At 48.2% G+C, this 15,739-nt stretch overlaps 1 protein-coding gene across 1 annotated transcript in view; it reads left to right on the top strand.

The window, feature by feature from the left end:
* The window catches only part of LOC138756972 (transcription factor COE3-like), a 462,275-nt gene extending 446,758 nt beyond the window's left edge, over positions 1-15,517 (top strand). The window contains exons 14-16 of the mRNA XM_069923497.1: positions 7,719-7,898; positions 11,316-11,405; positions 12,672-15,517. Of these exons, the coding sequence (XP_069779598.1) occupies positions 7,719-7,898; positions 11,316-11,405; positions 12,672-12,703 (302 nt within the window). The 3' untranslated portion in view covers positions 12,704-15,517. The remainder of the gene's footprint in view (positions 1-7,718; positions 7,899-11,315; positions 11,406-12,671) is intronic.
* The last annotated feature ends 222 nt before the right edge of the window (positions 15,518-15,739 follow it).

The following is a 15,739-nucleotide window of genomic DNA, read 5'->3' as shown; positions in this document are numbered from 1 at the left end:
GCTTTAATAGAGGGTTATGAAGGTGAAGTTCAGAAGGATTATGTTGTCGAGTAGGTTGACAGAGATTGGCCCAACATCATGGGTCAAAGGGACCTGTGAACGTGTACTGGCATAAAATTAAAAACTCTGAGAGAATCGCTCTTTGAATTTAATTTGTTGAAGCGCAAGCTACCATCTTTCATGGCATAACTTTCTTCAGGATTACGTTGCATCTCTTGATCAATGATTTTTTTTTAAACGTTGCCCACTGACAAGAAAAGAACAGGGTCAGCACTTTTTTACTCCCTTCTTTTTTAACACGACACATGATCATTCCGCAGAGTTGTGCAGTAGTCAGAAGTAGAACACGAACGTGGTTAAACTAAAAACTCAAGGCTGGAGAAGCTCAGGAGATCAAGCAGTGTCATTTATAGAGCAAAGGTAAAACTACTGAGTAACTTCGCAACCATGACAGAGGACACCCCCCCCCCCCCCCACCACAAGTGGCCAACTGTTTCAGTTCAGTGTCACTCTCCCACGCTCTTGTTCATGGCCTTGTGCGCTGTCCCACTGCAGTGAAATGGGATGCACTGGTAGTGTGTTGTGCTGTGGCCGGCCCTGCCTCCCGGCTCCGCCCCCATCAGCTCACATATAACCATGGTTTCCTGCCTAAACCCAGAACCTCTCTGAAGATTACTGTGAAACCTAACCATAGTTATAAGCTAATAAAAGTGTTTGTTCTCCCTCCAGTCATGAGAGCTTGTATTCACTGCTACAATTTTATAAGCTTATTCCCTAAACGATGGAAGCACTACTCAAGCCAGGTACGCTGCTGATGGACCTCCTCGAGGCGGCTGAGGAGGTCACATACTGGCTAGATTGCTTCCAGGCCTACCTGAACGCGACCAGAGATGTCCTCCATGCTGATGAACTCAGGAGGTCTGCAATCGTTTCGAGGGTAGGAACGAAAGGGTATGCAGTCATCAGGGACTGCTCTACATATGACCCTGCCATTGAGGCTTTGAAGGCTCAGTACATGAAGTTGAAAAAATGAGGACCTAGTGAGGCACCAACTCAATCTACATCACCAACGGCCAGGATGACTAACTGCTAGATCAGTGGATGCTTGCTAAGGAGTGCAGGTACGAATTGGCTACGGGTCGCATTTGTGAGGAAGAGAAGATCCAGGACATGCTAGTCACAGGGGTCCGCTCGAGGTAGATGAGGCAGCAACTGCGCGAGGTGGGAAAGAAGAACCTGACTAGCCACGTTGAACTGGTCAAATCAGGGGAACAGGCCAAGCTCGAGACGACGACCTCGAAGCCAGCGAGCTCGCTCATCCAGGTGAGCCCTTCCAAGGACTGGCTGCTCCCACTACCTCTGCCCTAACAGATCCCGCTTTCTGTGCTAGGAAGCGCTCCCTTACTAGGGAGTGCTTTGTCTGTAGCGAGAGCCAGCATTCTTGATTTCATTGCCTGGCTAAAGACTCAGTGTGTTCCAGCTGTGGCAAGAAAGGGCAATGGGTGAGGGTTTGCCGTGCAAGCAGAAGCCTGGGGAAGTCCACGGCCTGCACCACTCCCAATCGGATTCCAGCCCCAAACCGTCTGCCCTGAATTTACCTGAACCCACCTGCTGTGCTACATGCTGATGGAGAGTGGCAGTGAGGAAATGGCATGAAAAGGTTCTTTGGCCATCTTGCCGTGACTCAAAGTCAAATTTGGCAGAAGGAGGTCGGCCATCTTGCCATGCCACAAGGTCGACGCCATCTTACCCACACAGGTCAATCCTAGACAGTGGGGGCCACTCGAGTGAGGAGCATGGATTCTCCAGGGACCTAGCCTCTATGGTCCTAGATCAGGACAGGCCTCACCAGCTCAACAACTCCATAGTGTCTGTGAAGGTAAACAGACATTCCACTAAAGGCCTAATTGACACAGGCTCTACTAAAAGCTTCATAGACTCACAGACTGTGCAAAATTACAAACTAAAGATGTATCCCTCCAATTACCGCATATTCCTCGTGTCTCATTCACGTTCTACGCATGTTCAACAACATTGGATAGTACATCTGTCATTTGAAGGAGGGGAATTCTGTAAATTTTGCTTGTATATGCATGATGAATTGTGTGCTCTGGTGTTGTTGGGTCTGGACTTCCTGTGTCACCTTAAAAATGTGACCTTGGAGTATTCTGGTCCCCTCACCCCTAACAGTTCGGAACGGAGGGCCCCAAAAATCAGAACCCACATACAGCCTCTCCACACTAAATATCGACCCCCACCCTCCTCTCTTCCTGAATCTGTCCTTGGACTGCAGACCCATTGCTACCAAGAGCAGGAGGTAGAGCACAGCAGACCGAGAGTTCATAAAGTCTGAGACACAACGTCTGCTCGACGAAGGTATCATTGAACCTAGCACCAGCCCGTGGAGAGTGGTGGTAGTGGTAAAAGGGGAAAACAAGTCTAGGGTAGTAATTGACTATAGCCTAACTATTAATCAGTATACACTCTGAACACTTATCCCCTCCCATGAATTTTGGGCATAGTGAAAGATATTGCGCAGTATCAGGTCTATTCGACCATCGACCTGAAAGCTGCCTATCACCAGCTGCCAATCCATTCCAAGGACTGTCCATATATGGCATTTGAGGCTAACAGTCATCTCTATCAATTCCGGAGGGTCCCTTTCGCCATCACTAACAGGATTTCTAGCTTCCAGAGGCAGATGGACAGAATGGTGGATGAGTATGGGCTGAAGGCTACCTTCCCCTACCTCAATAACATCACCATCTGTGGCCACACCTTGGAAGACCATGACGCCAACCTCCAGAGTTTTCTCCACGCGGCGAAAGCCCTGAACCTCGCTGATAACTCTGTGAAGTGTGTGTTCAGGACTAAACAGCTGGCTATCCTTGGCTAAGTGGTGGAGAATGGCATCATTGGGCCCGATCCCGATAGGATACACCCCCTGTTAGAGCTCCCCATTCCTAGGACCAGAAAGGCTTGAGGAGATGCCTGGGGTTTTTCTCATATTACACCCAGTGAATCCCTCAATACGTTGATAAGGTTTCCCTTCTCTTAAAAGCCACTGATTTCCCCGTCTTGGGTGAAGCCCAAATGGCTTTTAAATACCTCTGGAACCACATTGCGAAAGCCACCATGTATACGATGGACGAGAATGTACCTTTCCAAGTGAAAAGTGACGTTTCAGCCATAGCCCTGGCCACTACCCTCAACCAGGTGGGAAGGTCAGTTGCATTTTTTTCTCTGACATTTCAAGGCCATGAGCTCCGGAACCCATCGATGGAAAAGGAGGCTCAAGCCATCGTTGAAGCCATGAAGCACGAGAGACTCTACCTTTTTGTTTGGCTGGTAGGAAATGTGACCAGCGCTTGGTCACATTCATGTTCAATGATGTCAAGATGAGCAAAATCAAGAATGAAAAGATTGCTATGTGGAGGATCGAGCTCTCCACCTACAATTATGACGTTGCCTATCGGCCAGGAGCCCTTAATGACCCTCCAGATGCCTTATCCAGAGGAAGCTGTATCTCTGCACACATTGGCCAACTGCGGTCTCAGCATAATGAGCTCTACCATCCAGGGGTTACCACATGGCTCATTTTGTCAAGGCGTGCAATCTGCCCTACTCCATGGAAGATGTTAGGGAAATATCCAGGTCTTGCCAGGTCTGCACAGACTGCAAGCCGCACTTCTACTGCCCCGCAAAGACGGACCTGATTAAGTCATCCAGGCCCTTCGAACGGCTCAGTGCCGATTTTAATGGACCTCTCCATGAATGGGAACATCTTTTTCCTCTCTGTCATTGACGAGTACTCCCGCTTCCCATTCACCATTCCATGTCCAGACACGTCCACTTCGTCAGTCATAAAAGCCCGAGACTCCATCTTTATACTATTCAGGTATCCCAGCTATATTCATAGCGACCCAGGACTACTAGCTACAACCCCCGGGGGGAATACGCAGGTTGTAAAGGAGAACACCACAGTCTGGAAGGCTGTCAAACTGGCCCTGAAGTCAAAAAGCTTTCCAGACTCATGCTGGCAGGAAGACCTCCTCATGGTGCTCCATCCAGTCGCTACTATGTACCATGACCAACACTAATCCTCATTAGTTCCTATTCGATTGTGAAAGAAGGTCAGCATCGGGAACTACACTCCCAACCTGGCTCACCACTCCTGGTCCGGTTCTTCTCAGGAAGCACGTGAAGAGAAGCAAGACCGACCCCCTGGTGGAAAAGGTGAAACTGCTCCATGCCAATCCCACGTGCATCTACGTGGAGTATCCGGATGGCAGGGAGGTCACTGTCTCCATCAGAGACCTGGCACCCTGTGCTCTGTGAGCAATGGAGCTCATTCTCGCCAACCCCCAGTTAGTGCCTCAGGGATCTGGTTCAGGAGGAAAATACATCCCCCTCCACCACTGACCCGGAGACCCAGCCCACCTCTCCTCCCTCACAAGGGGACCAAGAGATCCAAGGTGTCCACCAGGATTGCCAGACCCCTGGATTGCTTAAATTTGTAAATTTGTAAATATCTATTTTTCTAACCAATTTTTTCTGAACCCACATTCTCTGTTTTCATTCACAGACCCTAAATTCTACAAGAAGGGGTGAATGCAGTGCACTGGGATTCACTGACAGTGTGTTGTGTTGATGGCTGGCACTGCCTCCTGGCTCCGACCCCATCTGCTCAGATATAACCCTGGTTTCCTGCCTAAACCCAGAACCCTTCAGAAGACTACTGTTGAACTCTACCCTTAGTTATAACCGAATAAAAGCATTTGTTCTCCCTCCTCCCAGAACGTCCGGTGGTTGGAGGAACAGCACCTGATTTTCTGGGCACTCTCCAGCCATATGGGCATTAACATTGACTTTTTTTGGTTTCTGCTAACCTGCTCTACTCTACACCCCCCCCCCCCACTTTCCAGTTTTTCCAGTTCTCCTCCCACCCCTCACTCTCCCAGCCATTTCTCTCCCCCTTGATCTCCGCTGTCCCCTCCTTCCCTTCACCACTCTGTCTTTGCCCCCAACTCCACCCCCCCGCCCCACCCCGTACCCTTTTATTCGGACAGCTGCCGACATCCTGCCATACTCCGATGAAGGGCTCAAGCCCGAAACGTCAATTGTTCATTTTTACCTTTCCTACATAAAGGACCTGCAGCATTTGTGTTTTTACATGGTGATCCCACTTGTTCTCATCTTGGAAAAGTGATGAATGAAAACCATTTCACAGGATATGCGTTTATTTATTCACCTCAAGTTGTCATTTCTTTTTCTGTTCAAAAGTAATGTAGTCACTTTTAAAGCAAGCCTTAACACTTAAAGGGATAAACTTTTCATCAATTCTTTTTACATAGTTAATGAGTTCCTTTAAACAGTGAAGTACTTCATTAATGTTGTTTGCTCTTTTATCAATTTGTGTAAAGAGATATTGAAAACTGTAAACAAGAAATCAGTAGGATTTGCTCAATGGATTATTGAAAAGGTCAACAAGTATTTTCTTCAGAATGATTTCAGAGCTTCCAATGAACTGAGGATTCTCTCAACTGCATTTATTATAGAACCAATGGGTTTTAGGAGGGCAAGAACTGAAAGGTAAAGGTTCCATTTTTGGAACATTTAGAATGTAACGTACATGAAATTCTTTCGCTTTTCTCCTACCGTCATGCAGACAGAGAGTCACCACTTTGTCCAACCCCCCTCGCAGAAGCCTACAGCACCTGGTGTCCCTAAGCGGTCTCCCCTCCAAGCACTGACCAAGCCTGAGCCTGGTTAGCTTCCTAGATCAGACAATGTCAGGCATATTCAGGCTATTAGGCTTCTGCCAACAAAATGCTATAATTGAATGGTAGAAATGCTGAAGCGACAAAAGGATGTCACGTCAGATGCGGTTTATGATGCAGGATATGAGCGAGACACCTTCCATTGAATCATTCACACTTTGAATAGACATTGTTCACCCCTTTACGCAAATGGTCCACCGAAATTATCTCCCCCGAATGCTTTTGTCGACTCCTAACTCAATAAAAGTTTCTCTGTAGAAAGTTTCTGTGGTCTCCTCTGGAAGGGATTTTACGGGCGACAGCAGGTCTTTTTCTCAAGTGGAGAATTGCACAATTACAGGGGAGAAAGAATCTGCTATAAATCCATGCAGGCATGTATATCTTTGGGAATCTCTGCAATGGTGCATGGAGCTACGACATTTTTTTACCGTTGCAGTAGATTTTGTCCTGGCACTTGAAAATGCAGATGTAATGTTGGAATCAGAAAATACTTCCAGTATAGACGGCAACTATTGAGCTGAAGGAGTGATGATGATGAACTGCGTGGAAAGCCATTACAACTTCTGAAGCTATTATTTTATCTTCTTCTATATTAATCAAGACATTTGTAACTTTATCTTGTTGTCGAAGGAAGCGTCCATTTGTTGTCCTTCGTTGTTTGTAGATGCTGCTTTATATCTGATGTTCCGCCATTTTCGACATTGAATGAACAATTGCATCCTCCACAAGTAGGTTCAAAACAGTTTTTCCCTTCTCTAATTCTTCGGAGAATTCATCACAAAATTTACACTCTGGCAGTGGGCCACAGTGAGCCACAGAGATGGGCTGTGTTGAGCGAGAAGTGTGAAAGAAACGATCCGAGTCCAGCAGTGCAAACTCCTTTACTCCAAAAACCAAAATTCCGTGATTAAACACCTGCGCCCTTTCCCTTTAACCCTCCCCCACCACCCCGTCTGGCGGGGAGGAAGTGACATGGACTTCCCGTGCGAGGCTCACCCTGCGTCTGAAACCCCGCTCGATGCCGACGATTGCTTTCCCATCCGCGACGGCTGAGGCCGGTTCACTCGCTGCATAGGTGCAACACTACAACACTTTGATTTTGGTAGGGTGGGGTTAAATTTCAAAACGCAAATGAAAAATATTTTGCTAGCTTACCAACACAAGAAATGAAAAGAAGACAGGCCTAGTTGTTTCACTAATCTGTCACTAGCAACTGCAAACGGGCTGACGGCAGCTAGTGGCTGCAGCCAACAAGTCCACATGTTACACGTTTCAAACAAGTTCACTACTTGGCACAAATACCTGCTGTCTTCAGGTGACTTCCTTCAGTGCAATAGTGGAGTTATTTAATGTTTTAGTTTTAATGAAGTAAAATTCAAGTAGTGCAAATAAAATTATTGAAAATTCCAAATTGTACAGCTCTCAGTTGCTGAATATTGCAATTAATTCTTAATTAAAGTGTCCTGATAAAGTCAATATAGGACGCAGGACAGAATCAGGACATGTCTTGTACACACATATATTAAAGTCTCCCTTATCCAGAATTCAAGCAACCAGTGTCCTCAAGAAACTAGCAAAAAATTTGCGGAAAATAAATAGGTTAAAATCGGCGCCCCACCTCAGTGGTCAGTTTGCCAATCGACGCAACCCACAGTCTCAAGCAACTGGCAAATTACTTACCTGCCCTCCATAGTTCCTGGATGGTTTTGATGTATGTTAAAATGAATATTATTACAAAATAGTGGAGTCACAAACTCTTCCTTCCTTCATATGTCTGCGGTCTTATGCAGATCTGAATCCAAGACTGTTTTTGTATTCTGCACTGTACATGGATGCATCAGGCTTGCACAGTGCGTGCTAGCGTGTGTGTGTGTGTGTGTGTGTGTGTGTGTGTGTGTGTGTGTGTATAGGAATGATGCCTCATCTTTCTCTCCACAGGTTACTCTCGCAATACCAACAGCGTGTCTCCCCGTGGCTATGTGACCAGCTCCACACCACAGCAGTCCAACTACAACACCAGCAGTATGAACGGGTATGGGAATACTGGGATGACCAATCTGGGAATACCAGGCTCACCAAGCTTCCTGAACGGGTCGACCGCCAACTCTCCGTATGCTAGTAAGTTGACACAGAGGAGCAAGTCACCATTATCTTTGCAGACCCAGGAGGCTGGAGATGCTGGAATCTGGAGCAAAAATGAACGGTTCAAAGCATCAGCCATTCTATTGTCCTTCCACAGATGCTGTTCGACTCATTGAGTTTCTCTAGTGGTTTACTCTGTATCACCATCAATTGGAAAGTGGGTGGGATACATGGTAGTCCTCAGTCAATGGGTGAAATGGTCACTGATTCTCTCAACACACACACACACACACACACACACACACACACACACACACACACACACCTCCAACACACACATACCAATATACCCACCCTCCAATACACACCTTCCAACACAAATACCCTCCAACAAACACACATAACCCAACAGACACCAACACACACACTCTCACACATACACACGCACGCACGCACACACACACACACACACACACACACACACCCTCCTACACACACACCAATACATCCACCCTCCAATAAACACCTTCCAACACAAATACCCTCCAACAACAGACACCAACACACACACTCTCACACATACACACACACACGCACACACACACCCTCCAACACACACATACCAATATACCCACCCTCCAATACACACCTTCCAACACAAATACCCTCCAACAAACACACATAACCCAACAGACACCAACACACACACTCTCACACACACACACACACACACACACACACACACACACACACACACCCTCCTACACACACACCAATACACCCACCCTCCAATAAACACCTTCCAACACAAATACCCTCCAACAACAGACACCAACACACACACTCTCACACATACACACGCACACCAGCACACGTGCACACATACACACACACGTGTGGGCCATTCCACACAGTGGTCCCATGCAGCAGAACAGTGATGAGACAGCCTGCATTTGGATGGCTGAGTAATCAATCCAAGACCCAAGGCACATCGGACATTCAAATCAGTTATTTAATTAAATCTGTAATGAAAGAAGAAGGCAAGGTGACCATGAAGTGATTAGGTTGTTATGAAAGCCCAGATGGAGCACAACACACCTCCAAAGAAACAAATCTTACCCAAACTCTGCAGGCTCTGGGATCGAGTGCAGGACACAAATATGCTGGAGAAACTCTGCAGGTCCATCGGAAGCAGGTCACCAATGTTTCAAGTCAGGTCCCTTCATCAAGACATCTTCTCCAATCTAGCTTTCCCGTGATTCCAGATATATAGTGCAGCACAAGGTACAGGCTATTCAGCCCACGGCGCCTGTGCTAAAGATTATACCAATTTAAACAAATCCTCCTGCCTGCACATAATGCATTCAGTGCACATCCAAGTTTTTTGGCACATCTGCCGAGATGGAGTGGTGGAGGTGCTGGAGACCGCAGATGCAAGGAAACTGGAGAAACTGGGGTCTCAGTGGCTTGGGCAGCACCCTTGGAAGGCAGTTTGCAAGGAGCCCGGTTAGACATCCCCTGTATAGTTCCAAGTAAGACACAGGGCAGAAGTGCAGAGTTTCAGAGAGACATCAGTTTCTCAGGAGCAAAGGCAGCAGAATTTTACTATTGGAGAGCGACTCTCCGCCCTTTCCCCCGTCACATCTCAGCTTTATTCTCTTCTACCCTCCCACCCATATTCTTTTGCCTGTGTTCCTCTCACGTCCCCTTCCTCATTCCTTTCCTTCCCCCCCCCCTCCCCACACCTTTTTATTTAGACATCTACCAAGTATTTTCTTATACCTGATGAAAGCCTTAGGCCCAAAGCATTGGTTACTCTTCACTACGTATTGTTGCTGCATGCCCTAATGAGTTTCTCCAGCATGTATGTGTATTACACAGGATAATTTACATTTTTGAGGGTCATTCAGAAGTTTGATAAGGGCAGGAAAGAAACTGTCCTAGGATCTGACGGAGAGTGATGTCACACTCCAGATTCTTCTTCCTGATGGGTGAGGGTTGGGGGGTGGGGTGAAGGGAGAGTGGCTGGGGTGGCTGTTGTTTCTAGATACTATGAGTGTATGGATGGAATTAATGGAAGGAAGAGCTTTGTGTGTGATGGAGTCGATGGAGGGGGAGGGGTGTATGTGATGGAGGGAGGAGGGGTTGTGTGTGATGGAGTAAATGGGAGGGAGTATATGATGGTGCAGGAGTTGTGAGTGAAGAGTCGATGGAGGGGAGGGGGTACGTGATGGAGTTGATGGAGGAGGGGGAGTTATGATGTTGATGGAGGGAAGGAGATGTCATTAAATCAATGGAGAGGACGGGTGTATGATGGAGTAAATGGAGGGGAGGGGATTCTGTGAGTGATAAGGTGGGGGTGTGTGATGGAAGGGATTGTGTGTGATGGTTGATGGAGAGGGAAGGGTCTGTGTATGTAGGGGAAGGGGGTGTGCGATGGTTAAGGAAGGGGAGGTGGCCAATGTGAACCTGATGGAGGGGAGGGGGTGTGTGATGGAGGGAGAGGAGGGATGTGTGCATGATGGAGGGAGTGAAGGAGTATGTGTGATGGAGGAAGAGGAGGGATGTGTGTGATGGAGGAAGAGGATGGATGTTTGTGATGGAGGGAGAGGAGGGGTGTGTGTGATGAAGTGAGAGGAGGGGTGTGTGTGTGCGATGGAGGGAGAGGAGGGGTGTGTGTGTGATGAAGTGAGAAGAGGGGTGTGTGTGTTATGGAGGAAGAGGAGGGGCGTGTATTTTGGAAGAAGTGGAGGGGATGTGTGATGGAGGGAGAGGAGGGGTGTGCGTGATGGAGGGGAAGTGGTGTGTGATGGAGGAAAAGGAGGGGTCTGTGTGGGAGGGAGAGGAGGGGTGTGTGTGTGATGGAGGAGAGGTGGTGTGTGATGGAGGGAGGGGAGGGGTGTGTGTGTTATGGAGGGAGAGGAGGGGTATGTGTGTGATGGAGGTAGAGGAGGGGTCTGTGTGATAGAGGGAGAGGAGGGGTGTGTGTGATGGAGGGAGAGGAGGAGTGTGTAGGATGGAGCCAATGGAGGAGAAGGGATATGTGATGGAGGGGAGTCGGTGTGTGATGTGTTGATGGAGGGGAGGGGGTTGAGTGTGATGACCTGAGTTGCATTCACAATCCTCTGCAGTTCACTGCAGTCTTGAGCATTGTAGTTCCCATCCCACACAGTGATATACCCTGACAGGATGCTTTCAAAGGTGCATCTATTGATGGGTGTTGGTGGTAAGCAGAAATGCTAACTGAAGTCTGACCATTGGGTCTGCACTCTGACTAATGTAGTTGGCTGACACCTCAGGCTCCCCTTGGTGCTGGCATGTATTGCTGGGGTAGCTACCATCTGTCACGTTCCCCCTCTGGCAGGTTCGTTCCCGCCCCCTCCCCCCCTCTCTTCCAGAGTAACTCTGCCCTAGGTGTTGGCTCATTTCGTCCTGTCAATGTGCTCTCTGCAGTCAAACAGAAGAGCGCTTTCGCTCCTGTGGTCCGGCCTCAAGCCTCCCCGTCTCCCACCTGCACCGCCTCCAATGGGAACAGTATGCAAGGTGAGCATCTTGTCAGTCTCTCCTGCCTTGCTTCAGTGCGGGCTCTGCTTCACGCAGTGGGCTGAAATACACAGGATCGGTTCATTTCCAGGTGCGAAATTTCGAGGTCAGGGGTCCGCAACTGCAGCAGTGAGGCGGCAACGTGACCTACTCCGTGCCTTGGACAGAAATATTTTTCGCGGCTTTTAGGAGTGGGCAGCGGAATGGGATTAGCTGGATTGGTTCCATGGACAGCTGACCTAGAGCTGATGGGCTGAGTGGCCCTGCTCCAGTCTCTAACATTTCCGTGACTCTGTAAAATGTCCCCGAAAGTTTGGCGGATTTTCCAATATGCAGAAGAGCAGACGAAAGAGCCCTTTGACCCAAGCGTCCATGCTGAAGATAATACCCAAGTCAACCTAAAGCTCTATTCATACCCCTCATATTCATATTCATGCGCCTTCCTGGAAGCCTCCTATACACTGTTATCATATTTGCCTCCACCACTACACCTGGCAGCCTGTTCCAGGCACCCACCTGTACTCTCTGTGTACAAAAACAAGCACTGCCCATCTCCACTACGGCACGGTTAACATGGTGACCAGCACGACTCTATTACAGAGTCCGGGTTCGAATGCGGCGCTGTCTACAAGGAGTTTGCATGTTCTCCTCATGACCTGCGTGGGTTTCTTCCGGGTGCTCTGGTTTCCTCCCACATTCCAAAATCTACAGGGTCGCTGAGTTAATTAGGTGTAATTGGGCGGCACAGGTGTCAAGTCAAGTCGTTTATTGTCATCTGATTGTACGAGTACAACCTGACGAAACTGCGTTCTCCTGTCCTCAGTGGAAAGCACGCAGACACACAGCCAGTCATAACACCCACACACGGGCAAACAATACATAAACAGGAGAAATTTTTCCTCTATACAAATAAATATTGATTTGGGAACATGAAAGTCTCAGAGAGTTAACGTGAGCGGTTCCTTTGGTCGTTCAGCCCATTGGAAGAAGCTATTCCTCACCCTGGCTGGCTCTGGTCCTCCAGTATCTGAAAGATGCTGTGTGCAGGGCAGAAGAGGTCCTCGGTGATTTTATTGCGTGCCCTCTTCATTCAGTGATCCTCGTAGATCACGTTGATGGCATGGGGGGAGGTTGGTGGGGGGGGGGGCGGAGGTTAGTGGTGAGGGAAACTCAGGAGATTCTGATCTGAGCAAGAACTGCAGGGAGCGAGGTTCAAAGCAATCTAATCTGTGTTCCTTTCTTTGCTTCCTCTCCTTCTTACCCTAGCCATGTCCGGCTTGATCGTGCCCCCAATGTAGAAGAAGCTGGAGCGGTGAACAAGAAAGGCAAAGTGCCCCACAATCCACTGGATGTCCCATGCTGGAGGGAAGGCCCAAGTTAAATCTTCGTTCATTTCCCCCAACACCCAAAATTCGGGACATTTCATGTGATTCCAATGTTTTTTTTGATTATCTGTGGGCAGTCGGGGTTTTTAACTTTCTGAAGAGACTGAGTTATCTCGAGAGTTGGCCGCGGGTTGATCAATCTGAGGCATCAGTCAGGAGATGGACCATTTAGTTCTTCCCGCTGCATTGATTTAAAAACACAACACATCCCCCACTCCACAACTGTTCTTCACTTCCCTTCCTCTCCAGCCCCAGACAACGATAGGGACCAGCGGCTCTTTTATTAAATATTGGATGGGGGGGGGGTGGCCGAGAAATTTCATTGCACCCCAATTCTGGTTGGGAGCCAGTGGCCAAAGCTGAACTCTCGGAGGAGGAAGAAAGACCGGCTACGGTGGCAGGAGGAGCGAATAAATACCATGGATTGCAAGTGGTTCTGCTCAGCCGTGGAGAGAGACCAGGAGTGCGGACGTAGCGGGGGTCCTACGGGTGCTCCATCAAAGGACGACTGGCTCGCTCACTCGAGGACCTTTGAGCCCAAGCAGTGGCGGTGTGGTTTGTCATGAATTGGGATAGCGCAAGCAGCATGAGCGTGTTGGTTCTGGGAAGGACCGGGGATTAATCGGTGGGTCAGGGGGTATTCCATCAGCGGCAGATGATGCCATACCAGCAACCCTTTTTCCTCCATCTCCCCTCTGCTCTTGCTTGTTCAATGCTTCCTACCCTCAGCAGGGAATGAATCCAGTGATCTGTCAGTGCTAGTACCCTCTAAGGCAGTTCATCAAGTTGGGAGATATCCCAAACACCACTCTTCCCTGACCCCTGCACAATTTTAATAACCCCCTTCCCTCAGATCCACGACCATCCTGTCTCTAGGGTTTAAAATGACATGTCGTCACCTCAGCTCCACCAAAAAGACATGAGGCAGTTGAGTGAAAATCATTTCCCTTGGGGAGCAGCATTAGTGGCCGTTTTGAGCTGAAACCCTTTATTGAGGTAGTTTTGTAAACGTCAACCATTCCTTTTCCTCCCACCGGTGTTGTTCGACCCGCTGAGTTCCTCCTGGAGAGTGTGTTCGGCTTCAGATTCCAGCCCCCGCCATCTCCTGAGCGCGTCCAGCCATGATTGTGCACAGGATGAAACCTCACCAGTTCAATCCCGTGTACCGAGCCTGTGCTGGTGTACCCAGTGCATCACCAAGGAGGTGCCCCTCTGTCTCAGAGTTGGCCTTCTCTAAGGGTTTAAAAACAGTGGTTTTCAAACCACCGTCCCTCTAAATTCTAGGCCATCAGTGCTCTGTGATTGGTAAGGGATTGCTTAAGGTTGGATGTGGGTGGGAAGAGAAGGTTGAGAACCAGATCCAATTGTTACTGAAATATTTTGCTTGAGTAAAATTGTCACTGGCCCATTTCCTTTGGAGCTATGAAACCGTGCACATAACGGGTCAATTAGGTACGATTAAAACAGTGGTTTTCAAATGTTTTCTTTCCACTCACATACCACCTTAAGCAATCCCTTTCGAAGAGCACTTATGGCATAGGCATTGCCTAAGGTGGAATCTGAGTTTGGGGGGCATTTTGAAAACCATTGGTTTAAAAGATTCCAGCTTCTCTGTTTTGGTCTAAGGGGTGATTGAACCTAATGTCCTCACCAGTACTTACTCCTCAGTCACCTAACGCAGTGCTGTCTTTCCTGCGTTCCAACAGGGACTGCACTTCAGGTGAATCTGGTTCTTGGCACCGAACTCAGGGAACAGGCACTGCCAGATTGTCACCAGCCGACATAATTGGCCCCAGGGACTTCAGCACTTTCTTCGGTTACCCACTGGAGCCCAGCTGACAGAGCAAGTGGTAGATTACAATCTACAAGATTGTAAGAAGATCACAATCTACAAGATCGTAAGAAGCGTAGATAGTGTGGACTGCCAGCACCGTATTCCCAGGGTGGCAATAGCAAATATCAGAGGACTTCATTTTAAGGTGAGGAGGAGAAGAAAGTTTAGGGGAGATGTCAGTTTTTAATTCAGAGAGTGGTGGGTACCTGTCATGCCTTGCCAGGGGTAATGGAGGAGGCTGGAACAATAGGGGTATTTAAGTGTATCTTAGACAGGCACATGGATGCAAGTTAAATAGAGAATTGTGGAAAGGTTTAGATTGTTGAGTACCTTTATATAGATCAGAACATCACGGGCAAAATGGCCTGTACTGGGCTGTCGTGTTCTATGTTTAAAAGAAATTTAGACAGATACAGAGATTTAAAGCTTCGATGGATAGGGCCAAATGGGTCTCTCTCAAACATAGAAACATAGAAGATAGGAGCAGGAGTAGGTCATTCGACCCTTCGAGCCTGCTCTGCCATTTTCCCATCCTTGGAAACATCCCATCTGCATCCATTCTGTCCAGTCCTGCCAGAATTTTATAGGTCTCTATGAGATCCCCTCTCAATCTTCTAAACTCCAGCGAGTACAATCCCAATTTCCTCATAAGTCATTCTTGCCATTCCAGGTATCAGCCTGGTGAATCGCCTCTGCACTCCCTCCATTGCAAGAACATCCTTCCTTCGATCAGGTGACCAAAACTGCACACAATACTCCAGGTGGGGTCTCACCAAGGCCCTGTACAGCTGCAGTAAGGTATCCTTGTTCCTAGACTCAAACCCTCTTGATATGAAGGCCAACATACCATTTGCCTTTTTAACCGCCTGCTGTACCTGCATGCTCGCCTTCAGAGACTGGTGTACAAGTACCCCTAGGTCTCTCTGCACTTCCCCATCTCTTAATCTATGGCCATTCAAATAGTCATCTGCCCTCCGGTTTGTATTACCAAAGTGGATAACCTCCCATTTATCCACATTGTAGAGCATTTGCCATGGATCTACCCAGTCCCTCAATTTATCCAAATCACACTGGAGCTTCCTGACCCCCTCTTCCGTGCACACAACCCCTCCTCG

This window comes from Narcine bancroftii, chromosome 3 (genome assembly GCF_036971445.1).
Source record: "Narcine bancroftii isolate sNarBan1 chromosome 3, sNarBan1.hap1, whole genome shotgun sequence".
NCBI lineage: Eukaryota > Metazoa > Chordata > Chondrichthyes > Torpediniformes > Narcinidae > Narcine > Narcine bancroftii.
The sequence above is the reverse complement of the archived record's forward strand: the minus strand, read 5'-3'. Positions and strand labels throughout refer to the sequence as shown.